Genomic DNA, 27,465 nt, shown 5'->3' on the forward strand with positions numbered 1-27,465 from the left:
GGTGATATTAGAACCACTGAACTGCAGATAACAGTCAGCTGAAGTGGCCTGCAGTACTGCACCCTAACCACTGCACCACCTTGTATACATTATATACATATTCTTTCCTAGTAAAATAACTAAAGAAACTGGATTTCCCCAAAATGGGAGAAAAAAGCCCCAAGTTTTCAGACTGAAAGCCTTTCGAGAATTCAGTATTTTATTCTGAAAGAATGAGAATATTATTGACATGTACCAAAAAAAAAAGCTCACCAATGCAACTGAAACAAATCAGTAGTTCCGTACAGCTGACTACTGCCACACACACTGACATAAAACATACTTTACAGGAGAATGTTATTTCTTCTACACAAGGTTGCTGACTTTGTGGCTTACGCTTGACTTCTCATCGTCCAACTTTCCAGACCTGTTTCTGCATTATCAACAACATCCCTCATTAAGTACTGAGAAAATGATTTGAGTCAAGTTGCTTTCAAAACCAAGGATAGTGCAATATACAGCAAGTGTCATGTAAGAGTATTTCCAAACAAAACATGCATACATGTTAATTTGCAAACATGGATGCCAGGATTAGCATTTAAATCCAATAGAACAGAAATAGAAACAAAATAGACAATCAAATACAGAATATAGAATCAAATATAGAACAGAATATTTATTGGCCAAGTGTGACAGGACACATAAGGAATCTGTCTCTGGTGAATTACTGCTATTACTAATATTATTACTACCTCTCCTATTGCTATTACTACTCCAATGAAGTATTAACAGGCTGGTTCATATTATACACCTTGTAATCTTGATAGAAAATGCCTCAGTTGTGCCCAGAGGTGGGTTCCTAATCTTTTTACTACCGGTTCAGGTGCGCTCCCATGTGCACTCAAGCACATGCGCAGAATCGTCTGGGCGGAGCCTCACACCATCGCTACTACTGGTTCAGTGGATCCAGGCTGAACCGGCAGCAACTCACCTCTGGCTGTGCCCACATTGTCCCACCCCAAGGTCTGAACTGACCACAATCCTGCTATACTGCAATCCTGCTATATTGAGCCGAGGTGGCGCAGTGGTTAAATGCAGCACTGCAGGCTATTTCAGCTGACTGCAGTTCTGCAGTTCGGCTGTTCAAATCTCACCGGCTCAGGGTTGACTCAGCCTTCCATCCTTCCGAGGTGGGTAAAATGAGAACCCGGATTGTTGTTGGGGGCAATATGCTGACTCTGTAAGCCGCTTAGAGAGGGCTGAAAGCCCTATGAAGCGGTATATAAGTCTAACTGCTATTGCTACTTTCACAGATTCTGGAAAGCTTGGCTCTTTCTCCCCAGACATTGGGTCAGAATGCAGTATGAAACTACCTAGATGTGTGCTTGGAATGCACTATCCCAGGCACAAAATGTTGTGTAGAGGTGGTTGTTTTGTAGTATGACATTTCTAATCTTATGCAGGGATCTTTGGTGCTCTTTGAGCTTGGTTGTTTTCTCGCATACATTTCATTACCCAAATTCAGAGAACACCATGGATGCCTCATTTCAGCCCCAAGCTGAAATGCCTCATTTCAGCCCCAATTCTCCTTTATTTTTTTTTTAGTTTATTTTTTTGTTACATAAACAACACATACCCACAACAATGGAAAAAAAAAACCAGAAGAAAAACCCATCATCACATATAGCATGCCATTTGGTTACAAGTGTTTTAACATTTATCATTCTTATACATTTATTATTTCATTTAATAGGTTATAATATACGGTTTGGGTTACTTTGTTTACCATCCCTTCCTCCTGTTATAACACCACCTTATTTTCCCTTTCTTTTCTCCCTTCCTCCCTTCTCTACTTTCTTCCTTCCTGCTCTCCTTTCCCTTCCTTCTTCCTGTACCTTTCTCCTACTCCTGCTCTTCCTCATCCCTTTCCTACCCTCTCTCCTCCTCTTTCTCTCCTTTCCATCCTTCTCTCCTTACCTCTTTCTTTTCACCCTTTCCCTTCTCTACTTTCTTCCTTCCTCCTCTCCTTCCCCTTCCTTCTTCCCTTGCTACCCTCTTTCCTTCCTTTTCTCTCCCTTCCATCTTCTTTTCCTTTCCCTTTCCTTTCTCCCTTCTGTACATTCCTCCTTCCTCCTCTCCTTCCCTTTCCTTCTTCCCGTACCTTTCTCCTGTTCCTGTTCCTGCTCTTCCTCTTCCCCTTTCTACCCTCTCTCCTCCTCTTTCTCTCCTTTCCATCCTCCTCTCCTTACCTCTTTCTTCTTTCCCCCATCTTCCTTTCATTTTCTCCTCCTTTTTTCCCTTTCTTTTTCTACTATTGTTGGTGTTTCTATTTTAAATCTCAATTTATGTTTCCTTGGGATGGTACTTCCGCCAACCCAGATATAATTTAGTATCATTTCTTATCCCCTTACCTTTGTTAATCTATCCTAACTATATTTCCTGCCACAGACACACTTTGTATCTCTCTATTGAACTCTGTGGCTTAATGGTTAACATATCTGCCTAAGATACAATACAGCACAGGTTCAAGTAAGGGTATGGCTAGCTGATGAGAGCTAAATAGCTTGAAATAGACCTATACTAGTCTCCCTTTATTTATTTATCAGCACAAATACAACACACACACACACACACACACACGTATGTGATTGATTTTTTATTTGTAAATGATTTTTTACAACCCCTGGTAAGCCCCAATTATGGGAGGAAGCTAACTGCTTCCATCATCTGTCAATCGACTCGTCACAAGAGTCCATCACGACAGAAACCCAATATTTTTACAGTTGCCTTTGTTATATATGGCTAGCTGATGAGAGCTAAATAGCTTGAAATAGATCTATACTAGTCTCCCTTTATTTATTTATCAGCACAAATAAAAAAACACAAATATAACAAAGGCAACAGTAAAAATATTGGGTTTCTGTCGTGATGGACTCTTGTGACGAGCCGATTGACAGATGATGGAAGCAGTTAGCTTCCTCCCATAATTGAGGCTTACCAGGGGTTGTAAAAAATCTAATAGATACCTTTCACTCTGGCTTCGCTGATAACGGATAAGAGCCTGTGGCCTAATGGCTAAGATTTCTGCCTAGTATGTAATATAGCCCAGGTTCAAATCCCAGTAAGGGTATGGCTAGCTGATGAGAGCTAAATAGCTTGAAATAGATCTATACTAGTCTCCCTTTATTTATTTATCAGCACAAATAAAACACACACACACACACGTATGTATGTTATGTTATGTTATGTTATGTATGTATGTATGTATGTATGTATGTATGTATGTATGTATGTATGTATATATGTATGTATGTATTTTACAACCCCTGGTTGTAAAAAATGGAAGTAGTGATCTTCCTCCCATATTTGGGCATACCGGGTGTTGTAAAATCTAAATAGATACCTTTCACCCTGGCTGGCTGATAAGGAGTCGAGCTCTGTGGCTCAATGGTTAACACATCTGCCTTAGAGGCAATACAGCACAGGCTCAATTCCCAGTAAGGGTATGGCTAGCTGATGAGAGCTAAATAGCTTGAAATAGATCTATACTAGTCTCCCTTTATTTATTTATCAGCACAAATATAACATATATACATACATACATACATACATACATACATACATACATACACACACATATACATACATACATACACACACATATGAGTTAAATCCTTCATCATTCTGTAGACAGGTAGGTCTTACAGTGAGAAAAAAGAAACAAATGAATATTTACAAGGTTGCCTTTGGAAGGCATTCTGAAGTGCATGTTCTAATATTACTGTACATCTAGATCTGTTGTTTGCCTAACTCATTTTTAAATGGCTGATGATGTTAAAAATGCCAAGGAAAACAGACATTGGGGGGAGGAGGTTTTTTCCTTACTCTATTTTAACAATATAGTCCAATACTGTTTCACTGTAATCTCATTTTTAAAACAATTGCTCCTAGAAAAGATCCAGTTCAATGGAAGGTATTTTCCTTAATCTTCTAAAAAGAGAGGAAATGGTTCTGACATATTCCAAATAATGTCACTTCACTGGATTCAACCTTTAAGCCTTGCTATTTATAAAAATAAGGAAAAAGAAAAAGCAAGGAAAAAGTAAGACCCCCCCTTTAATTCTGGGTTATTCCATCTTTTTTTTTTTTTTACCCGATTGAATTATTTCTCAACATAGGTGATACAAAACTGCTGATCGGACATAGCAGGGCAGCGCACTCTTAACACTGGTGTGGATTTGTCATCTGTGTCCTTCTCGATTCACTGCCTGCAAATCATTTGTCATTAGTAACAGCTCACACTGAGAACAAAGTAAGATGGGAAATCTTTGATCCCACAGCAATGTGGTAAAAAGGTAATACCGAAGGAACTGCAAAGCCGAAGCATACTTGGAAGCAAACATCCTTTAAAGGTGGGAAAGCAACTACAATCAATCACTGTTTCATGTAGTACTTTTGCTTTGGAGAATTTTCTTTTCTTCTTTTTTTTTTGCAAGCCACAGCTTAATGTATTTTATAGAGAGGTCCTTGGGGCAACTTGAGGGAGGTGAACAGGAGATATTAAAATGACACAGTGCTGTTATGTTAATACAGTCACAATAAATTGTCAGCTGGCTATAATACAGCAGTATGCTGTTTTCAGTAAGAAAAGAAAAATACAGGAGGAAAGAAAACAAATACAATGCAGAAGGTAGATTTCCTTTCTTGCTATTTTTTTTTAAAGTTGCTTAAAGCCAATGTACAAGAAGAAATAATAAATTACTTTTTTCTGAAAAAAAATAAAGGGCATAAAAGCAATTGCTTAAGAAGGAAAAGTATCCAGGATAGTACTTTTGAATTGTTTGCCAATGAGCTTCTGGAGGCAAATAAAAGGTTGGTTGTTACCCGTTAAGTCCCTCAGGGCACAGGGTTGATTATCTGAGGTCGCAGTCCTCAACCTTTCTGGCTTGGCAGCCTGGCGGCGATGGAAGGGAAAAAGGGATAGTTCTGTGAGAGTGGCAGATCACTCGCACAAATGGAGCTTTGCGCATGAGGGTCTGCTGCTTGCGCAAGTGGAGCTACATGTGCGCTTGCCCACTTCTTGCGCAGCCCAGTTCCAAACAGGCCACAACCTGTTTGCGGCCTGGGGACCCCTGATCTGAGGGATTATCTATCTCCAATTGTTTCTGCCTGCCCAGTACATTGGGCAGAGGTTCCCTGTGTCATGCAACTGAGGAAGCATGACTTCTCTGTTGTTCAACCCAACCTCTGGAACAGAGATTCAAGCAGCACTTACTCTTCTAAGGTGCCAAAGAGCCCTTCAGACCTGGCCCTGTTTTCAGACCTGGACTTAAGTGTGTTTATGAAGCCCTTGTTGTGTTTTGTCTGTTTTTAGTCAAGGCTGTCCATTTTGCTTTATGTTTTTTTAATTGTTTTGTGTATTTGATTTTGTAAATGTCCAGAGTCTATAGAGAGAGCCGAGGTGGCGCAGTGGTTAAATGCAGCACTGCAAGCTACTTCAGCTGACTGCAGTTCTGCAGTTCAGCTGTTCAAATCTCACCGGCTCAGGGTTGACTCAGCCTTCCATCCTTCCGAGGTGGGTAAAATGAGGACCCGGATTGTTGTTGGGGCCAATATGCTGACTCTGTAAACCTCTTAGAGAGGGCTGAAAGCCCTATGAAGCGGTATATAAATCTAACTGCTATTGCTATTGCTACTGAAATGGACAGCCACAAGAAATCCAATAAATACACAAGAAAAAATGTCAAGTACAATGCCACCCAGGTATTTTTACTATACTTGGAACTAATTAAAAGCATTAGAGGATGGGTAGAATGTCTCTCTGCCACTCCCTTTAAAATCTACATTAGTGATCTAATGCAGCACTTTCCTATTCAGCCACTGATCTTAATTTACTCCCTTACTGTTTTTGGTTCTAGGACTACAGTGGGCTTATGTTCTTAGTATTTGTAAGAATTTTGGTGTAAAGGCATCACTTCAGCTTTTTTTATATACACTTTTACTAAGAAGCTTATTAAGGTCAGAAGCATTAGCAGCTTCATTGTCTTAGCTTCACTTGACAAGCAAATTAACCACGTTGCATTCCACTGAGAACACTGTGCTCTTCCAAAGCCTTAGCTGATAAACTGTTTAAACTGCAAGGTGAAAGCTTTTTTTTTTTTTCTGTACTCAGCCTAGCAACATACACTTACCAATTACAATGGGAGCTTTTAAATTGTATTTTATCCTAAACTGCCTTGAAATTTTATGGTTGGGAGATATACACATTGGTGTAATAAATAATACATAAGATACACAATTTAGGCCCAGACAAATGCACAACTTAACACTGTTGACAGTGAACAGCTTAGAGTGACAGGTAACATTTCCTTAAAGTAAGGGTTCAATGGCTCATATTGCAAATATCTCTTCTAAGACAGGAAATTCAGTGAGAATTTCAAGACAGAAATGTCTGCTCTGAAGATGATTTGAGACTCATATTATACATCCTATTGATCTATATGATTAAATTGCTGCGGTGAACTGAAATTCAGATGGCCATTTAAAATGTCTATCATGCCACTCAATTTTAAATGAAATCTGAATAGTCCGGAGTAGCACAGCTTTAACTTCTCAATTAAAATCAGACTATCTGCTTTCTAGAAAGATTGAAATATAAATCATCTTTGCCTCCTGGGAAGCATTTAGCATAATAAAGAAAGTAGGACAATTGTTCCAAAGCAGTTGGCAAAAGTTCACCCATTACAAATGCCTAAATCTCTGCTAAATGAACTGTGCAGTTATGCTATGGGCACTAAAATGTGCAAAGGAAGTTGATAAATATCTTATCAAATCATACAGATTTGGCAGTTAATTAATTTTAAGAACTCCATCCTGAAAGCAATGTCATTCTTGAAGAGGTTACACCATATTTTCTATTTCAAAATTATCTGTTATTATTTTTCTCTCTCTGAAGGTACCTCTGTGGACATCATGGGGTCAGGGGAGGAAATTTTATATGAAAGGAAAGAAAAAAGAAAAACAAAAGCCTGTGCCGTACATATGTTTGATCAAGCTATCACATATATCACAAAATTACATTGCTCCATGGAATATGACAGTTTTCACTATATCAAAATATATTCATTGTTAATTTTCTTCTTTCTATCTAGTGCAATGGTTATTGGACTTTAACTTTTTAGAAAGTCAACTCTAGAAATAATATATAATATTTTGAATTCACAGGTTCTGATGCTTACTACTGTACCCAATGTAGACACTGAAATGGGAAATTCATTTGATCTTTGAATCCTACCAGCTAAATAATTTATACATAAAAATATAACAAACTATGAATAAGGCTTTGATTAATTTTGTAAATCAGAAAGAACATGAATTACATATGTTTAAAAACAAAACAGGATTCTCTTTGAAATCCTGTCAAATTATCTGAATAATCAACAAAACTACTATTAATGTTATTTTCTATTGGGAATGAGAAACAAGCACAGATAATAAAGTCCTTTCATTTATTTTAAATTAGTAACTCCCCAATTATATTATTTCATCCATAAAAAACAAGAAGCAAAAATAATAACTGTAAAAAAAACTTGATTTACTGAAGCTCAACTTGTGATGTTTTCCCCTTAAGCAAGTCAAACACTAGTTTTCAATCTTTTAATAATAATTTTAAAAGAGAAAAATATTAGTTAGGAACATTTTTTCATCAAAACAACATACGCATCAATATAGTGCAATATTAAATAAACGGAAATTATTTTGGCAAAATGCAACAAATGCCATACCAATTTGGCTCTCTAATACTAGATACTGGGCCAACTCTTTCATGGTGCTTTAAATACTGCAGAGTTTGTCTTAAAAATAGCCTATATTTTCCCTTGGTTAAGCACTATTTTTAATTAAGTCATCCAGCTGTGCACGCAGTTAGTAAGTGGTTCAGCAAACACTGAAAACTCAACACTTCCTATTCTATTTCAAAGAGCCAAAATTAGATGTTCCTCAATCTAAACTCCGTAAATGAGAAGGAGGAGTAAAAATGCACTGGGGATAAATTTTGAGGTCCTACATACACAGAATGGTAAGCCAGAATTCTAGTAGCAATTAGCCTACTGTAAATTATTTTTTAATTAATTTTTTTAACCCCCCACATCTCAACAATTCTTGATGCTTTACAAAATTAAAATATACTTACATCAGAATCTAAACTACAAATAATTTACCTCCAAAGCCCACTAGAACAATTACATTTGGATCGGGAAGCTTATTGCAGATAAGAGTCAATTTCATCTCCAGAAGGAGTGGGTTCCAAAGAATTACCACTATTACTGAAAATTATTACTTCCTGGCCTTAGTCCCACTCATCTCTTATGACAAGCATTCCAAATATGCAACCATGGTCCCAGTTGGTAGTCCTGAAGATAACTAGGTGCCAACTCATAAAGAGTTTATAGGTTAAAAATTGGACCAAGAAACCCAGTGAAAACCAATGGTGGCCCTGCAATATTTATATTCTATAATTCTGACAAAATCTGGCAGATAGCACACAGGTCACAGCAATTTGAAGCAAATGCAATAGTCGAGTAGTCTTCAAAGGCAGTCTCACTGCATTGCAGCAGCTCAAATGAGTAGTGATGGGGACATGAATCACTGCAGCAAGGCCATGCTACAAGTGTGGCTTAAACTGAAGCTGGGCAAAAATCCTTCTGGCCATTCTCTCATCTGCCCATTGAGCAATAGTCATGAGTTTAGAACTGAAGAACTTCTTGGATGAGAAGCAAAATGTTTTCAAACACAAAACCAAGAAAGTCCAGTTGCCTTTTGGAAAAAGCATTTTTGGGGCAACCATGACCTGGATGATTGGGAATCTCCATAGATAGGAGTTTAGAAGAATTTCCTCTCATAGACCTATTCCCTCAGAAGTAGTGCTTCCACCTCAGAAAGTACCATCAGAAAGGTAGAAAATCAGAACGATTATTTTAAATACTATAAGATTACATTTTGTTTTTCAGTGTGTGGCATGCAAACATAAGCACACAATTCCAGATTTAAAATAAAACAGAATACAGATATGATTTCTCCTATCTCACTCCAGACGCTGTGGGCACTCTAACGCTGGAGGTTTTTAAGAAGAGATTAGACAACTATTTGAAATGTTATAGGGTTTCCTGCTTGAGCATGGGATTGAAGTAGAAAACCTCCAAGATGCCTTCCAGCTCTGTTATTATGTGGCTCTCCTAAACGTACTTCTCTTAAACTGATATTCCCCTTAAACAGATGCAACTTTGATTTTTACAATTTGGTAGACCTCTGCTTCACTGAAACTTAGCTAAATGATTTGATTAATGATAGCAGCTTGCATATTCCAGTATTTAAGATGCAGAGGGCAGATAGAATTGCAGGGACATCCAGTAAAAAGAGGGGAGGGGGTCTCTGCTTTTATATTAACAATTGAGGGTGTACAAATGTCACTACACTTAAGAACAACAAAGAATGTTCTTCCTGTGACAACTCAGAAATCTGAGACTACCCAAGGAGCTGCTAGTACAGTTCTACACAGAAATTATTCAGACTATCATTTGTACCTCTATAACTGTCTAGTTTGGCACAGCAACCAAACAAGACAGACAGATTTCAACAGATAGTTAGGAGTGCAGAAAAAATAATAGCAATGAACTTGCCTTCCACTAAGGACCCATATACTGCACAAGCCAGAAAGAGGGCTATGAAAATATCTACATATCCCTCACATCATGGACATAAACTGTTTCAACTTCTTCTCTATAGAACATTGCATGCCAAAACAACTGGACACAAAGACAGTCCCCCCCATGCCATCACTCTGCTAAATAACTAATTCCCACAACACTGTCTTATGCCCTAGGATATCAAACCATGTAGTAAAGCTGTATTATCATTTTCCTTCTCCTATCCATGTTTTCTATTACGAATTCCTTTAGCATCTTACAACTATCACTTTGTTGTATATCTCTTATGATTTATGCTGATTATTTTTATTTGAATGTTGAATGTTGATTTTATTTATATGCTGCCCTTTTCCCCCGAAGGGGACTGAGGGCGGCTCACAACTCAAACCAGGGAAGGGGGGATACAGACAAAATTAAAAACAACACAAAAACAATACATGGTTTAAAACACACAACAGTCATACCATTCGAGACAGGGGCAACGATTCTTTAGCCCCAGGCCTGTCGGAACAGCCAGGTTTTAAGGGCTTTGCGGAAGGCCTGGAGGGTGGTGAGGGTTCGAATCTCCACGGGGAGTTCGTTCCAGAGGGTCGGAGCAGCCACAGAGAAGGCTCTCCTCCGGGTAGTCGCCAGTCGACACTGGCCGGCGGATGGAATTCGGAGGAGGCCTAATCTGTGGGATCTAATCGGTCTAGTGGAGGTAATTGGCAGCAGGCGGTCTCTCAAGTACCCAGGTCCAATACCATGAAGGGCTTTATAAGTGACGACTAGCGCCTTGAAGCGTATCCGGAGACCAATAGGCAGCCAGTGCAGCTCGCGGAGGATAGGTGTTACGTGGGTGAACCGAGGTGCACCCACGATCGCTCGCGCGGCTGCATTCTGGACAAGCTGGAGTCGCCGAATGCTCTTCAAGGGCTGACCCATGTAGAGCACGTTGCAGTAGTCCAGTCTAGAGGTCACAAGGGCGCGAGTGACTGTTGTGAGGGCCTCCCGGTTCAGGTAGGGATGCAACTGGTGCACCAGGCGAACCTGGGCAAATGCCCCCCTGGTCACAGCTGACAAGTGATGTTCAAAAGTCAGCTGTGGGTCCAGGAGGACTCCCAAATTGCGAACCCTGTCTGAGGGGCGTACTGTTTGACCCCCCAGCCTGAGAGATGGAACACTTGGCCAATTAGTAGGAGGGAAACACACCAGCCACTCGGTCTTATCTGGATTGAGTACAAGCTTGTTAACCCTCATCCAGTCCCTAACAGCCTCGAGGCCCTGGCACATCACGTCAACCGCTTCACTGAGTTGGCACAGGGCGGACAGATACAGTTGCGTATCGTCCGCATACTGATGGTATTTTATCCCGTGCCGTCGAATGATCTCATTTAACATTTTAGGACTATTGCTCAAGGTTGTATCTTATGATTCATTGTGATTATATTATGATTATGATTTATCATTTATTGATTGTTGATTGTATGTACATTGAGAGCTTATGAACTAGAGACAAATTTGTTGTGTGTCCATTCATACTTGGCTAATAAAGAATTCTATTGTATTCTTGAAACTCTACATGAAAACTGGGTTTTACTTAAAGGTAAAACCTAACACATAAACTAGCTGTGATAAACTGTTTCCATACTAGACACTAGGACCTATGTTTTCAAGTAGTTCCCCACTTCTTTATTAAACCTCATATCTAGATTAGATCATTAGTTCCGATCTTCCTGTAACATTTTTATATACAGCAGAATTCCCAGTGGAATTAAAGAATTCCACTGGATAGTATTCAAATATTTTTGTCCACCAACATGGCATGAATCAATAGGATAGATTTGCCCTTCTCTCAAGTACCATGCTCAATCTGTTCTGAATATTGGGTGGGGGCGAGAGGAGGACATTGTAGATCAGAGGTGTCAAACCCAATTACATTGGTGACCATATCGTGATGTATCGGGATTGTTTTTGTGCTTACGGAGTCGGGGTGGATGTGGCCTATATGGGCCATATCCGGCCAGTGTGGGCCACATGTTTGATACCATTGTTGTAGATGAAAATATAAAACTCTGTTATGACAGCAAACACACATATACACACACATACACACACACTGTGTTTATGTCCTTTTTAGTAATTTGTAAAGCAATGTTTAGAAATACTCCTATATCAATTTTCTACTTTTTATTACATTATTACCAAATTATTTACTATTAAAAAGTTCCATAAAATTCTTCAAGGACTGAATATTAATTATTTTTAAAAAGACAAAGCATTCCTGAAAATAGCATTTCATTTAAGATCCAACTCTTACATTATTGCTCTTGTATTATCCACACTATGAATTATCTTGGAGCTACTCTTAATGGAAACATTATTCATATCAGAAAATTCTTGGTCATGCATAGCAGAATTTAGTTTTCTCCATAGCTGAACTATTTATTTAATCAGACTAACCTGAACCTCCTTTGATCAAATATTTGTCCCTTGCATAAATGACTGAATCCAGCATAGACTCAAAGAGGAGGAAATAGCCCTGCAAATTGAGAAAAAAGAAAATAAACAAACAAATAAGAGATAGGGTAAAATTATATATCAGTTTTAGCAAGCTCTACAGTAGCATTTATAAACTTTGGAAATAAATATTCTGAAGATCAGTCCAGCAGCTCTTTTATGCTTTACTATTAGTACTCCATTTACACTCTGATATAGCAATTCCTTTCATTAAGCATTTCACAATTCTTGTGCTACAAACCCAGAGGAAGAAGCCACAGATTTAACTTTAATTGATTGTTAGTATCAATATGTATGAAAAGTGACTAATGAAATATCTGAAGACCATGTCTCCTTTTGTACATAAAGAGGCATAATAAAATTAAAATCTTCAGCTTTCAAATCCAGCATGGGTGAAGGTCAACCACAAATGTCATACAAGCCAAAAAGACAACACAGTTCCGGCCACAAAACCACAATACAGACAGGAATGGTTAGGCTCAGGGTGGCAGTAGCTAAATGTCCCCCGCTTAAAGATATATTTAATAGAGAAGGCTGCAGGCCCCTTACCATGAAAAGGTCCCCATTGGAAATTATAGGGAAGCTAAACAGATTTTTGGTTTAGGGGTATGCAAACGTAAAGAATAAGCCTAAGACCGACTGTATATGGGATAAAAATAATAGCTTTGTATTAAGAAGCATGGCTTCCTTGTGGCCATGTACATGCTCTAGTTCCCAGCCTATTCCCACTTCTTCAACAGGGCTGCAAAAGAAGATACTGTAAATTTGGCTTTTATTTTAGAATAACAGCAATTTAGTTTAGCAATTTAGTTGGAGGGCAGAGATCGACCCCTAGGCCCCTAACATATGGGGTGCCGCAGGGTTCGGTCCTATCCCCCCCTACTTTTCAATATCTACATGAAACCGCTGGGCGAGATCATTCGACGGCACGGGATAAAATACCACCAGTATGCGGACGATACACAGTTGTATCTGTCCACCCCGTGCCAACTCAATGAAGCGATGGACGTGATGAGCCAGGGCCTTGAGGCTGTTAGAGACTGGATGGGGGTTAACAAGCTTGTACTCAATCCAGATAAGACCGAGTGGCTGCTGTGCTTCCCTCCCAATAATTGGTCAAGTGTTCCATCTCTCAGGCTGGGGGGTCAAATACTACGCCCCTCAGATAGGGTCCGCAACTTGGGAGTCCTCCTGGACCCACAGCTGACTTTTGAACACCATTTGTCAGCTGTGACCAGGGGGGCATTTGCCCAGGTTTGCCTGGTACACCAGTTGCGTCCCTACCTGAACCCGGAGGCTCTCACAACAGTCACTCGTGCCCTTGTGACCTCTAGGCTGGAGTACTGCAATGTGCTCTACATGGGGCTGCCCTTGAAGAGTATTCGGCGACTTCAGCTGGTCCAGAATGCAGCCGCGCGAGCGATCGTGGGTGCACCTCGTTTCACCCACGTAACACCTATCCTCCGTGAGCTGCACTGGCTGCCTGTTGATCTCCGGATGCGCTTCAAGGTGCTTGTTGTCACCTTCAAAGCCCTTCATGGTATTGGATCTGGGTACTTGAGAGACCGCCTACTGCCAATCACCTCCACTAGGCCAATAAGATCCCATAGATTAGGCCTCCTCCGAATCCCATCAGCCGGGCAATGTCGACTGGCAACTACCCGGAGGAGAGCCTTCTCGGTGGCTGCTCCAACCCTATGGAACGAACTCCCCGTGGAGATTCGTACCCTCACCACCCTCCAGACCTTCCGCATAGCCCTTAAAACCTGGCTGTCCTGACAGGCCTGGGGCTAAAGACTTTAACCCCACCCGAATAGTATGACTGTTGCGCTTTTTAATGATGTAATGTCTTTATGTGTGTATTTTGTTTTGTTCTTCCCTCACCCTGGATTGTGAGCCGCCCTGAGTCCCCTCAGGGAAAAGGGCGGCATATAAATAAAGTAAAATCCTAAATCCTAAATCATCTGAAACTTGTTAATCTGCTGATAAAATGGAATAGCTTTACAAACTACACTTGAACTACAAATCAAAGTTTAAGTTTAATCACAGTTTGCCTGGATTAAATTGGGTTAATGTACAAAGGAAATTAAAGTTTCTAAATTAAACTAAATTAAAGGGATGTGGTGGCTCAGTGGCTAAGAAGCTAGCTTGTGGATCAGAAAGGTCAGCAGTTCGGTGATTCAACTCCCTAGGGCCGCGTAACGGACTGAGCTCCCATTATTGTTCCAGCTTCTGCCAACCTAGCAGTTCGAAAATATGTAAAAATGCAAGTAGAAAAATAGGGACCACTTTGGTTGGAAGGTAACAGTGTTCCGTGAACTTTCAGCGTTTAGTCATGCCAGCCACATGACCACAGAGACATCTTGGGACAGCACTGGCTCTTCGGTTTTGAAACGAAAATGAGCACCGTCCCCTAGAGTCAGGAACAACTAGCACATATGTGCGAGGGGAACATTTACTTTTACCTTTAAATTCCTTCTTAGCAATGCGCTGGAAAGCAAAGGGAGGTTAGAACTTAGCTTCTCTCAAAAAGGCTGAACACCAGGTATAATTCTACCCAACAGCCAATTATTATATTTTCAGAGTGCAAACCAATTGTGCATAGCTTGGAAATGTGGGTCTGAATCTCAACATATGCAAAAGGGTTAGAAAATCTATTCTCTAAAAAAAAAAGAATAGTGGCGAGAAAGAGGCCATTTTTCTACTGATAAGAGGGCTCAACTTTATTTAGGACTGAGGGTTAAATAAACAAGCTTAAGATGGCAATTTTATTTTGGAGAAAATAACAGCTAAAACAGCTTGATCCAGAAAGTGCTTCTGATGGAAAGCTTTCATCAGTTTCCTACTGAACAGCTCTCTCTAACTTCTGTTTGCACAAACAAGAGCCCTAGGGACAAATGGCAAGCAGGTTTTTTATAGCAGGACATATGTATATTTGCATCCAATAGTACCTTCGTATCTCTATGGAGCATTTCTCTCTGCACAAGGAGACCCAAGATGTCTGCTGTTCCTCATTCTGCACTGCACTCCCCTCCCCCCCCTCATGTACATGAAGGCTGTTTTGAAAATCAAGGAATCCTCCACAAAAATGTGTCACATAGCATGAAAAGGTATAATGAAAATTGGGTATTACACCCCTGGGAAGAGGAAATACTTTCTGCTAGGACAAAGCCATCACTGGAAGCAACCAATTATTGCACTAATACATCATTACCTTTCTCAGTCATGCTAAAAAAGCAGACCACCGATAAAATAACTGATGTTTCTTAGATCTCACTGTTCTCTTCTGATATTTTCACGGCTCATACTGCAGTTTTTACCTCAACCACGCAAACTCTCTTACGCAATATCACGTCCTGTAAGCTGCTAAGGGGTTGTCCGTCTTATTGAATCAAGTCATTCATCATCAATCTCAAAATGTTTTGCTCTATGTGTGGTGCTAATCTCTGCTGTAATTTAGAATGTAATTTCACAGGCTGCTGCCTCACCTGTAGGGGTGCCATCTGGAAAGAGAATTATACCTGACATTTTTGGTGTATGATGCTTGGAGACTCTCCTGTTTCTACATGGACAAGGTGCAGATTTAAAAAAAATATTTTTTAAAAAAAAGTTGCATTATTAATTCAAAATTAATTAAAGCAAAGTATTCCGTACTGCACAGATTTGTGAGCAGAATGCTAATGATTGAAATTAGCAACCAAATGAAGACCTACAAATGGCTAGCTTTTTCTTAGATGAACAAAGAAAGGATATTTTATTATTGCATATTATAGAAGTGTTTCAACTATTTAAAATATTTGTTAGTGCTTATAGCAAATATAATAAAGATTTAAGGCTTTGTGAGGTATACTTGCATAGCTGGGTGACAGAAGTGTATCTGTATATCAAAATTCAGAGAAACAGAAATAAACAATTAGAATAAGATACTGGCTGTTGAACAAAAATGTTCCTCCATTGAGCAGAAGAGCCAATAATTGTTTTTGGAAGTTGATGGTACGATGAATTGATGTAAACATTTAATAATACAATACGATATTGGCTATGTAATAGTATACATGTGGTTATATGTTATGAAAATGACAAAATAAAAAACTTTATATATAAAAATAAAAAAATGCTCCTCAATTCAATTTTACCCCTAGAGAGCAAGTTTGCAATTTCAAGTTCGCGTCAAATACAATTGTTAAATGGATGTGCAATACAGCGCTTAATTTTTTTTAAGCCTTTAAGTCCAAACTGAATTTCTCAACAAAGAAAAAAAAAGTCCCCCAAAAACATTGGAAAGAGCCCTAGGCTTAGTTCAACTCATTTATCGCATTTTTCAGAGTATAAGATGCACCGGAGTATAAGAGGTACCAAGGTTTTGAAGAGGCGATTTTTTTTAAAAAGTAGGTAGGTAGGTAGAGAAATAGAGAGAGATAGAGAAATACAGTAGGTAGGTATGGAGAGGGAGAGAGTGTAGGTAGGTAGGTAGAGGGATAGAGAGAGAGAAATAGAAAGAGAGAAAAAATACAGTAGATAGGGAGAGAGAGAGAGAGAGAGAGAGAGAGAGTAGGTAGGTTGGTAAGTAGAGGGATAGAGAGAAATAGAGAGAGAGAGAGAGAGAGAGAGAGAGAGAGAGAGAGAGAGAGAGAAATACAGTAGATAAGTAGGCAGAGAGAGAGAGAGAGTAGGTAGGTATGTAGGTAAATGGAAGGGAGAGAGAAATACAATAGATAGGTGTGGGGAGAGAGAGAGTAGGTAGGTAGGTAGATGTTTCCAGGTGTATTTATCCATGTGCTGGAGAAGGAAATCACTGACAATCTGCAGCACCTAAGATTTTGTTTCTGCTGGCACAGCACTTGATCAATATAATTCTCATCAACGAGTTAAAGAGCTTTCCAAAAGGGGGGAAAAAGTTTTTGCACTCTGCAAATCTCCCAAAAATGGCACATTTTTCGCGAAAACAGGCCCGTTTTTTTTAAAGGCATGAATAGCCTTGGGGGGCTTGCAGAGTTCTCCTGGGAAGGTGGAGGGGCCAAAAACAAGCAAAAAATGGCCTGTTGTCAAAAAAAATGCATGCATAGCCTTATGGAGGCTTATAGAGTGCTACTGGGGGCTGGGGGGACAAAAAACGGCCCATTCTTTGCTCATTTCTGCCCTCCCCAGCCCCCAGGAGCTCTCTGAAAGCCTCCATAAGGCTATGCACAGCCATTTCGGTGAACAGGGCGGGGCTTCGGGAGGCAAAAAATGCTGTATTTGATGTATAAGACGCACCCAGATTTTCAGCCTCTTTTTTGAGGAAAAAGGGTGATTCTTATACTCTGAAAAATACGATATCTTTCATTCTGCTTTCAAAACACTTTTGCATTATTATTGCATTCCATACATTTTAATGCTATCCTACTGCTGATATCTAAGATAAGATAAAGAAGACAACCTTCACTGTCATTTCTAAGCCATGAAAAACTATTTAAGAATGTTCCAATACAATTAACTTTAGTTTTCTGAACATTCATTTTCTGTCCATTTTCTACCTTCATCACACACATGGGTTCCAATATGATTTCTTCAGTGATTCTTCAGTAATTCTACTGATCCAAAGAAATATCTTTCATGTCTTTCCACACCACATTATTTCCTTCAAATCCCTCCCTGGTGTCTATTTGGACTGGACAAACATCAGTCCTGATCTACATCTGTCAACCTCTCTTCATTTGTAGTTTGTTTTTTTTCCTCCAGCAATTTACCACCTGCACTTGATAAAAGAAACAAATGCCAAGTGTGACTAGTTACTGCTGTTCATATATTCATTAGCTAAAAAGCTTCTAGGCCAGGGGCGCTAACAAATCACTGCTGCAGAGTCTTCGACCAACATTTGACTGAAGAGCCACAGGGACGCTGGAAGCAGAACTATTATGCACTATCACTACCTACTGATAAGACCAAGATGGGATGGGGGTAGAAAGTAGTTAAAAAAAACTTTTTTCAAAGCCACCCCAAACCTAGTACAATTCCTGGTCCATTGCCAGTTCTACATTATCCTGATCATTGATTAGTGAAAGTTAAATCACAAATAGTTTCTCTATAATAGCTAGGCCACTTAGAGAGGGCTGTAAAGCCCCCTGAAGTGGTATATAAGTCTAAGTGCTATTGATATATCTAATCCAAGTGCTCTAGATAAGAAGTAACAGAGGATGCTGCTGGTCAGTGCTTTGTCTCTTAGTGTGTTTAGCAATAGCAATAATATTTAGACATATACTGTTTTATAGCCCTCTCTAAGCGGTTTGCCCCCAACAATCTGGCTCCTCGTTTTACCCACCTGAAAAGGATGGAAGGCCAAGTCAACCTTGAGCCTGGTGAGATTTGAACTACCAAATTGCAGGCAGCCAGCAGGCAGCAGAATAGCCTGCAGTACTACACTCTAACACTGTGCCACCGCTTATTTATATTTGTATTTATACAGATACATACATACCGTACATGCACACGTACCTACACATGTGTGTCCATGTGTTTTTATATGTAAGTCTAGCATTGACTGCAAGGAAGCGAGCCTTATACTTTAGAAGAAAAATTCTGCCCATGGATTTATCACGGTCTTCTCTTTGCACTAATTCCTTCTTGTAGCGACATTTAAATCATCAAGATGTGAAGAAAAATACGCTCAAGTGCTTCTCCCAAAGGGTATGTGCTGAGTGAATTGTCTCCCTTTATAAATAAAATGAATATTCGGAAAACCTAGCACCAGCATGCTGCACATCTGATTTCATTTCACGGCTTACTATTTGTAAAATTGCTCTAATTAGTGTTAAACATGATTTCCTCTTAAAATTCTATACCTCACAGGAACAGAAGTACAATTCTGTCTGGATTGAAGCCTGTTCGTTTGATATATCAATATCAATGTTGTCTTACTAGCAATAGCCTACTTGCAATATACACCAGCAATTTTGTTCAGCATCTTTTTGCAGTGCCATTGTAACTTAGTATTCAGGTACTTTGAGGTTTTTAAGAAGAGACTTGACAGTCACTTGTCTGGAATGGTATAGGGTCTCCTGCTTGAGCAATGGGTTGGACTAGAAGACCTCTAAGGTTCCTTCCAATCCTGTCATTCTGTATTCAGTCTACATACAAATAAATTCACATATATGTATGCATGCTTTCTTTTAAATGCTACTTAATGGCTATGATAAATTATGGAGAAATACTAGTCTAAAAGATTTCAAATAGATGTTATTGTGTCATTACTGGGACAAATTATTTCCTGTCATTTTAGAACAAGAATACAATAGTTACAAAAATTAAAATTACGTTCATTTGCCACATAATATTTTGGCACATTTGAAATTATGGCTCCATATTTACGCAAAGCATATTTCTATTCTTACCATCCATTCCGATATGATAACATCAACTTTTTCAACAGGTATATCAACTTCTTCAATTCTTCCTTTGATCAAATAAATACTATCTTCAAGTCCATTGAGTCTGCAAGGCAAAGGGCAAGGGCGTGCTATACAATTTCTAATTACATTTTACCTGAAAGTACTCAAACATTACTATGAATAAGTACTTATAATAACAGAGAACTGTTTCACAAATGTTTTGTGCAGTATCTGTACTCATGAATTGTACTCATGAATTGTACTCATGAAATCACACTTGCTTAGGAATCCCCTGTATGATTCTAAGTGAGATACTATGGAACACAGTACTGAAGAGCCGAGAATGTTTTTCTTATAAGACATTAAGAGAATGGAAGTTTTGGACTGACCTATGGGAATCTACAAACAGATCTGAGGACCCGGATTGTTGTTGGGGGCAATATGCTGACTCTGTAAACCGCTTAGAGAGGGCTGAAAGCCCTATGAAGCAGTATATAAGTCTAACTGCTATTGCTATTGCTATCTTCCCCTATCTGTTACTAACACAGGTTAGCAGGATTTGGGGGTTCAGTAGAAAATCAGCCACTTCATTTTCAAATATTTGCTTGGGTTTATATACCTCTCATTTTCTTCTAAGAAAAAAAGGTATTAACCAGGAATGGAGGAAGATATCTTAGGGAAATGCTAGCATTTCTTCCAGATAGCGGCACAATTTTTAGCCTTCTGAGTCTCAAGGATGCTTTTCATAGTTTAGGAAAGTAACTACTGCTTCCATAAGCATTGTAACAGTATTAGAAAATTGTTGACTGAGATATATTAATTTATTAATATAACACAGCTTTTTCTTCTTGAAGACATAATACGCACTTGAAGATGCTTAGATGCACATTTATTTATTTCCAGAAAGGAAATATGTAATAGAAAATGTAAGCTACTTATACAAATGTAAAGGAAAAATGAAAAAGCGAATACTGTACTGTGGTACAGTACAGTTGGTGCTCTCTGAACTTGGTGGTTTTCTTGAAGATTGTTCATAACCAAATTAGATAATATCATCAGTGCACCACCAAGTTCAGAAAGCACCAAGTATCCCACATGGCTCAATCCTAGGCTACAAATATTCTCTTTTAGCAAATAGTGTAGGTTTGTAACTGGAAGTGTTAAGAATTTGCAAAGCATTCAAAAAGGCATTTTGCATAGATGGTTAGTATGAGTGAAACACCTCTTCTCCAAACATTAAAAGAGTCACATCCTTAGGAAACTTATGCAGTTACTTCAAACGTGCATAGGTATTCATATACTGCATATATGCCCAGATAATGGGAATGCCAGAGACAAGAAAGGCTGGGTATACAAGAATCTCTCTCTCTCTCTCTCTCTGTGTGTGTGTGTGTGTGTGTGTGTGTGTGTGTATGTATATGTGTATATGTATATGTGTATATGTGTATATGTGTATGTGTATATATATGTATATATATATATATATATAGATAGATAGATAGATAGAAAGAAAGAAAGAAAGAAAGAAAGAAAGAAAGAAAGAAAGAAAGAAAGAAAGAAAGAAAGAAAGCTAGGGCAAAAACATATAAGGATTCGAAAGGCTGCTTTAATGCTGTGAAGAGACTAACACTAATTTAATGTAAATTAATGTATTTGGCACTTCTTTCAAATGCTTTGGACAGCCTCAATAAGTATTCACATCTCTTATTTGGTTTTATAAATCCCATCAATTAGAAACTACCAAAAATCAACAGATGATTTTAAAACGTGCTTGTATGTTGCAAAGCAATTGGTCTGCTGTTACAATTATGTTAAATAAATTACAGTTTAATTCAAGTTTTAATTATAAGATCAGACTTTGTTGACTGAGAGAAAGCCTGGGAGAGAAAAATATAATAGTCAAATGTGCTTTAACCATATATTCATAATTTTTGAACCTAGTGGAATATATTTAAGTGTTCTGCAAGCTTTTTTTAATAAAAGAATTATATTCATATACTTTCTTTCACAAAATGATTTTTTAAACTGTTGATAAATGGAAGTTTTAACCAGTCCTTTCCATAGATGACACAACTAAGTGATAGTAAAGTAACTGATGTTTCTGTGTTTATGTAAACAATCATCCTAGTTAACTGCAGTATTTTAGCTGAAGTATGATGGTGTAATACCAATTTCCTTTACGGATATCCTATTGTTTCATATTGTAAATGAAAATATGTGCAAGGAATTAAGTTACTCAAGATAAATAGCACTTACTTTCTCTTCAGCGCAATTTATCAATCTTTTTTTCTTATGCCATTGTCATGACAGCTAATACCAGACAGGACAGTATAATTATTCACACCAGTGGGATTTATTTCTCTACCACAATGATTATCTAAATTCTTTCTTAAACATTTATTATACTACAATCACCTTACATCTGACGTGTAACAGAAGCCAGTAACCTCATTACAATTTTAGCATTTTAGTAGATAAACACCATAGAAAAGCAAAGTATGGGTGAAAAGCTTCATGAACTCAAAAATGCCATACCAAACATAAAATATTAAACAAATTTGGATGCTTTGGCAATATTTACACGGAACATAATTACTAGCATCCAATCAAGAGTAATGTTATTTTTGAAATTAATACTTCATTTTCTCATTTAATTCTGGAGTTCCCTGGGCATTAGGTTTATCTTTGATACTCCCCAAACACCAATTGAAATGAAACAAGTGAAATCCAAATGGATTCCACCGGTACTTAAGGAAGTTCCCAACAATCTTACCAGCTGTTCCATTGAGCACCTGATTGATTGCTAATACAGAGGTAGCTCAACCACTTGATGAAATTGCTCCTGAATGGTCTCTCTCTCTATATATACATCACCTTGAGATGTGCCTTTTGTTTACTGAGAAACTCCAGATGAAGCAATATATCATGATTGACGCACTAGTGAAGGACAACAAGAAGCTAAGTTGGCCAAGCAAGGAGAACCAAATTTAAATTCAAGCCAACATTGTGACAATAAGACACTGACAGGCAGTGACATTATTTAGGATAGTCCTTTGGGAAGAGGGTCTCACATAGACTCCTACCTGGTTGATGCAATGAGTGTGCAGCTTTGTGTTGGTTAAGTCACTCAGATTCACCTGTCTCGACTCTTCATAGGCAGAGTTAATTGTGGTGACTGGGATAATATTTTGTTATTTTAGCTGGGATTCATTTTGGCTACTGGAGCGTAAAGAAGTGATAGGGTGCCCTCCAATATGTCCTCAGCCACCTACAGTCTGGATCCATGCCCCCTCCCCCAGCTCTTTGAGAAACCAGGAGAGATGGCAACGGTCAGTTCCAGGACATGATCAGTGCTTCATTTTTGGAAGATATACTATTTCTGCAACTCTGAAAGAAGATGCAGTTTTGCCCTTCAGCTTCCTTCTTACATTTTCTTCCTCTCTTGGGCTTAATTAATATTTGGTCAATTATTATATTCCTTCTCCAAGGTCATCTAGTTCTCTATAGCTCACTTCTTCCTGAACCTAGCCATTTTTAATAACTATTATCTTGTTCCTAATCTTCCTTTTCTTGAGAAGGTTACTAAGACTGGATCATTGTAACAGCACTCTAGAGAGAGATTATTTAAACTTATTTCAAAATGGGACATCACTAGTCCTCTTGTGGCTGACCTTTGTTGGGTCCTGGATGGAGGTAGCACACCCCTAGTCTTTAGAGCTCTCATCAGCCTTGATACAATTGACCATGGTATTCTTCTAAATTGCTTCTGAAGTTGGCAAAATGGGGACACTGTTTTACCACTTTACCTTATCAGGCAGTTCGAATTTATGCAGGTGGAGATGTCAATCAAGTATTCATTCCCTTTAAATTACTACAAAACTGTACTATACTGATACCTCATGAATGCAGGTGAATATAAGTATAAGTATAATCTTTATTGTCATTGCACTTAAATACAACGAAATTGGTTGTAGTCCATATATATATAGTCCAAGTATAATGTTGCAGGATCCAATCTTGATCAACCACCTCTGGTCCTGGTGACTGACACAGATTATATACTGGTACCTGCCTTTGAAGATCATACTTCAACTAATCCAGAATATAGTGACCCTATTGTCTTTCAACAAAGGTTATGTTCATTTTACCAGCTTCCTATCAGATTCTCAGCGCAATTTAAAGTGTTCATCATAGCCTATAAACCTCTATCCTTCCATCACTAATATTTGATTTGGCAGTGAGTTAGCTGCAAGGCTTTCTCAAACCAGAATAGACTTGCCCAACGTGTACATCTTGAGAAAAATTGTTTGTGGTCCCTCAGTGTCATAAAGTGTGAAGAAAGAGGATACTGGCTATCACTCTTTAAACACTACAGAAATTTTGGAAACTGAAGTATTCGGGGGCCCTATGTGAAATGTTAGAATGCTTAATTTGATTTTTGATTGATATATAATGAATTATTAAAATTGGTTTTTATAATTCTTTTAGACTTTTCAAGAATGTATTTTAAATACCCATTTTGCTCTTATAACAGCTGAGAGTCTAGTGATTGTGACAGTCTGAAAATTAATAACATTTGTTAATCATAAAATAAACCAAAAATACAGATGCAGCCAAATGCATTGATAACTCTCCACGTTTTTTCCAAGAAATAAGCCAAAACTGACAAGTAAATGGCATCCACCATTCTTCATTCCATACTCCATATAGCAGACGTTTTGCTTCTGATATATGACTTAACATATTTTTGCAAATAATAAATCAAGTGATTTCCTATCTGTAAAATCAAAGTGACAGCAGTGGGGAAGTACTGCTTTCAAAAAAGAAATAAACCAACCTTTCAAAATGAGCACTTCTGTTCCCCAATGCTTGCAAATAAAATGACTCATTATAGGAGGATTATTCGCCAAACATTTATAACACTGACTTTTTTGGACATCATAGTTACAATTTTACCCAACAGAAAATAAAAAAGTAAAACATGGTCTACTTACATGTCTCAGGTCTCTATTAGAAGCCCAAGAATATCTGGCTTCCATTTAGTTCCTAGTCTTGAAATAAAAATAGGTCTGATACAACTAAAATCCATTCCTTTGTTTTCTCTTTAAGCATTATCATAAATTTGATATTAATGAAGTCGAATCTGTGAAGGGTGCCTACCTAATGATGTCCATGGCTTGATAAATGATTTCAGATTGATCCACTCCTATCACCTTTTTTGCACCTGCTTTGGCAGCAAACATGGAAAGGATTCCAGTGCCACATCCAACATCTAGGACAATCTAATGAAGTGCAAAGAAGAAGAAAAGCAAGTTATTGCAATCAGATAATGGTTACAAAATAATGACGAAGGCGTTGAACGATGTTACTAAATAGTATCTGTAATCAAAAAGCTAGTCATGAATACTCAGTGTTAGTGAGAAATGAGTTCTAAAATATAAAATTTAAAAATTCGAATTCCTTAAAAGATATACTGAAAGTCTTCAGTGTTTAGAGTCTTGATTAAAAACCATTTAATGTCTTGCTGTTATAAGCATATGTCTCCTCAGCCCATAAAAAACACCCATCTTCGGATGCAGAACAAAAACATTTGCACTGCTGAACTCACGTTGCAATTCTGAGATATTCACAACAACCAGCAGTACCAGGACATCTGGCAGCCTTCAACAAAATTGCTTGCCAATAGACCAGAGGCAAGAAACACTTTGAATCACAATACTGGAACAGGCCATTTAAGCCATCAAGTCCAACTTCCTGCTCAGCACAGGAATCCAAGTTAAAGAATCCCAGGAAAATGGTTGTGTAGCCTCTCTTTGAACACATCCAGTGAAGAGTTATCTACATTCTGAAAAAAAGGGGGAGAGGTGAAACTGCATAAGCTGTACTGTTCAAGATTTGAGTTGATTGGTAACAGAACTAAAACATGCATTTTGAATGTTTTGGTCCAAATATCAAACAAAGCGCTGATGTTTTGTTTGGAACATGAACCAAAATAATGATATTCTGAGCAGAAGAGGGAAGAAAAGACAAGGAAAAAGAAATGGACATTAATGAGTTGAGAAGAGGAAGAGAAAGAGAAAGAAATGGTGGAAAGATCAGGTGGGAGGGTTGGCTAGTAGGGTATGCTGGTTGGCCAGGAGCCTATTTCTGATATCACAAAACCCACATAAAATTCTGGCTTCGTGATAATAACATGTACAGGGTGGGGCATAACCTTTTCCTAGGGGGTCACAGCAACACTTGTAATAACAACACAAATAATTCATACACCATTCGAAAGCCCATCAAAAACTGAGTTTATTGACACGATTTAATAGTCAGTATGACCACCATTAGCCCTTCGAACAGCATTCAAACGAGGTGAATAAGAACACAACAAATCTTCAAACAGTTCCGTTCGATTTTCAGGGCGGGGCATAACCTTTTCCTAGGGGGTCACAGCAAGATCGACAGCAGTTTACAACTTCCGCGACACCTCATTTTAAAGCCCATAAAAAACTGAATTGAATGAGCTATTAAATGTTAAATTTGTTTCGGTTGAAACTTTGAGAATGAATTTGGAAACTGTGTTGAAAAATCTGGAAAATCGAACGGAACTGTTTGAAGATTTGTTGTGTTCTTATCCACCTCGTTTGAATGCTGTTCGAAGGGCTAATGGTGGTCATACTGACTATTAAATCGTGTCAATAAACTCAGTTTTTGATGGGCTTTCGAATGGTGTATGAATTATTTGTGTTGTTATTACAAGTGTTGCTGTGACCCCCTAGGAAAAGGTTATGCCCCGCCCTGTATGCTCCACACTAGTCTCATCTGGCTTCCTCCGTTATCAACAGCAGCGAAATCAGGCAATAAAAAGTCAGAAAGCAAAACCTTACTGTAGAATCATTCATGGTTTGTCATTCTCCTAACAAGCTAGAATCTGAAGAAGGCTTTATTTTATTCTTAGTTCATGAAAATGAAAAGAGAGTTGTCTGCAAGGAAGAAAGGAAACTATGAAATGGATTTGTTTGGGAAGCTTATAAACTCTTGTGGGCACCAGAGACCACCTCTAAAGGGCTGCAAGAACAGAGATCCGATTTGTTCTCCATTTCTGAGTTCCCTCCCTCAGCAAGCAGCCCTTTTCTTTTGGGGAAAGGATATCAGCTACACGAAAACCCGAACTCTTCTGAAAGACCTGCCTGCCAGGAGGGAATCTCAGCTGTGCGGCAACCTTCTCTGCTGGCTCCTCCATTGACTTTCTAGGAAAGCCGGCAGAGAAGATGGCAAATGGCAAACATACCTAATGCTACTTCTTCCTCCTATTTTCTCCATAATGGCAACCATGTGAGGTGAGAGAATATGACTGGCCAAGGTCAGCCAGCTGCCTTTAATGGCTGAGGCTGGAGTTGAACCCACAGCCTCCTGCTTTCTAGTCTGGTGTTTTAACTAATAGACCAAACTGATATCAAAAGCTGCTGAAAGAGCTAACAGAATTTTTAAGCCCTGTCAAAAGTCAACAAGAGTGACCAATGCACTTTCCATCATCCCCAGGCCTGAGCCATGACTGAGAAGTATCCAGATATCATTTCTTCTTTTGTTTTATAGCTATACCATCTCTATAATCCCCCCCAAAAGGCAAATTAAAGGCTAGACAACAATTATTCAATTCAGCTAGTTTATAGTAACCCTTTTAAGGGGGCAATCAAATGCTCTCTTTAGAGACACTGACATTACCCCATTCCTGCAGGGTGTAGGACTAATGAAATCCTACACCCATTTTCTTGAACATACTCTAGCAGCCAGGTGGGACAGGGATCAAACCCACAAGTGCAAGGCTCCTTTTCTTAATAAGCAATTTTAGCATGGAAAGAGAGCAATTAAAAAACAAAATACCTCCTTTTACAAAATGAGTAGATGTGGATAAAATACTGTGGACC

The 27,465-nt window shown here is 38.6% G+C and overlaps 1 protein-coding gene across 1 annotated transcript in view; it reads right to left on the reverse strand.

The window, feature by feature from the left end:
• Positions 1–27,465, reverse strand: part of PRMT3 (protein arginine methyltransferase 3) — a 74,110-nt gene that overhangs the window by 30,414 nt on the left and 16,231 nt on the right. Inside the window, exons 9-11 of the mRNA XM_087719040.1 lie at positions 24,710–24,831; positions 19,553–19,652; positions 12,126–12,204 (exon numbers count right to left, since the gene is read on the reverse strand). Of these exons, the coding sequence (XP_087575166.1) occupies positions 12,126–12,204; positions 19,553–19,652; positions 24,710–24,831 (301 nt within the window). The remainder of the gene's footprint in view (positions 1–12,125; positions 12,205–19,552; positions 19,653–24,709; positions 24,832–27,465) is intronic.

This window comes from Thamnophis sirtalis, unplaced genomic scaffold, assembly GCF_051295495.1.
Source record: "Thamnophis sirtalis isolate CommonGarterSnake01/CBP01778 unplaced genomic scaffold, rThaSir2_p1.2 scaffold_1, whole genome shotgun sequence".
Lineage (NCBI taxonomy): Eukaryota > Metazoa > Chordata > Lepidosauria > Squamata > Natricidae > Thamnophis > Thamnophis sirtalis.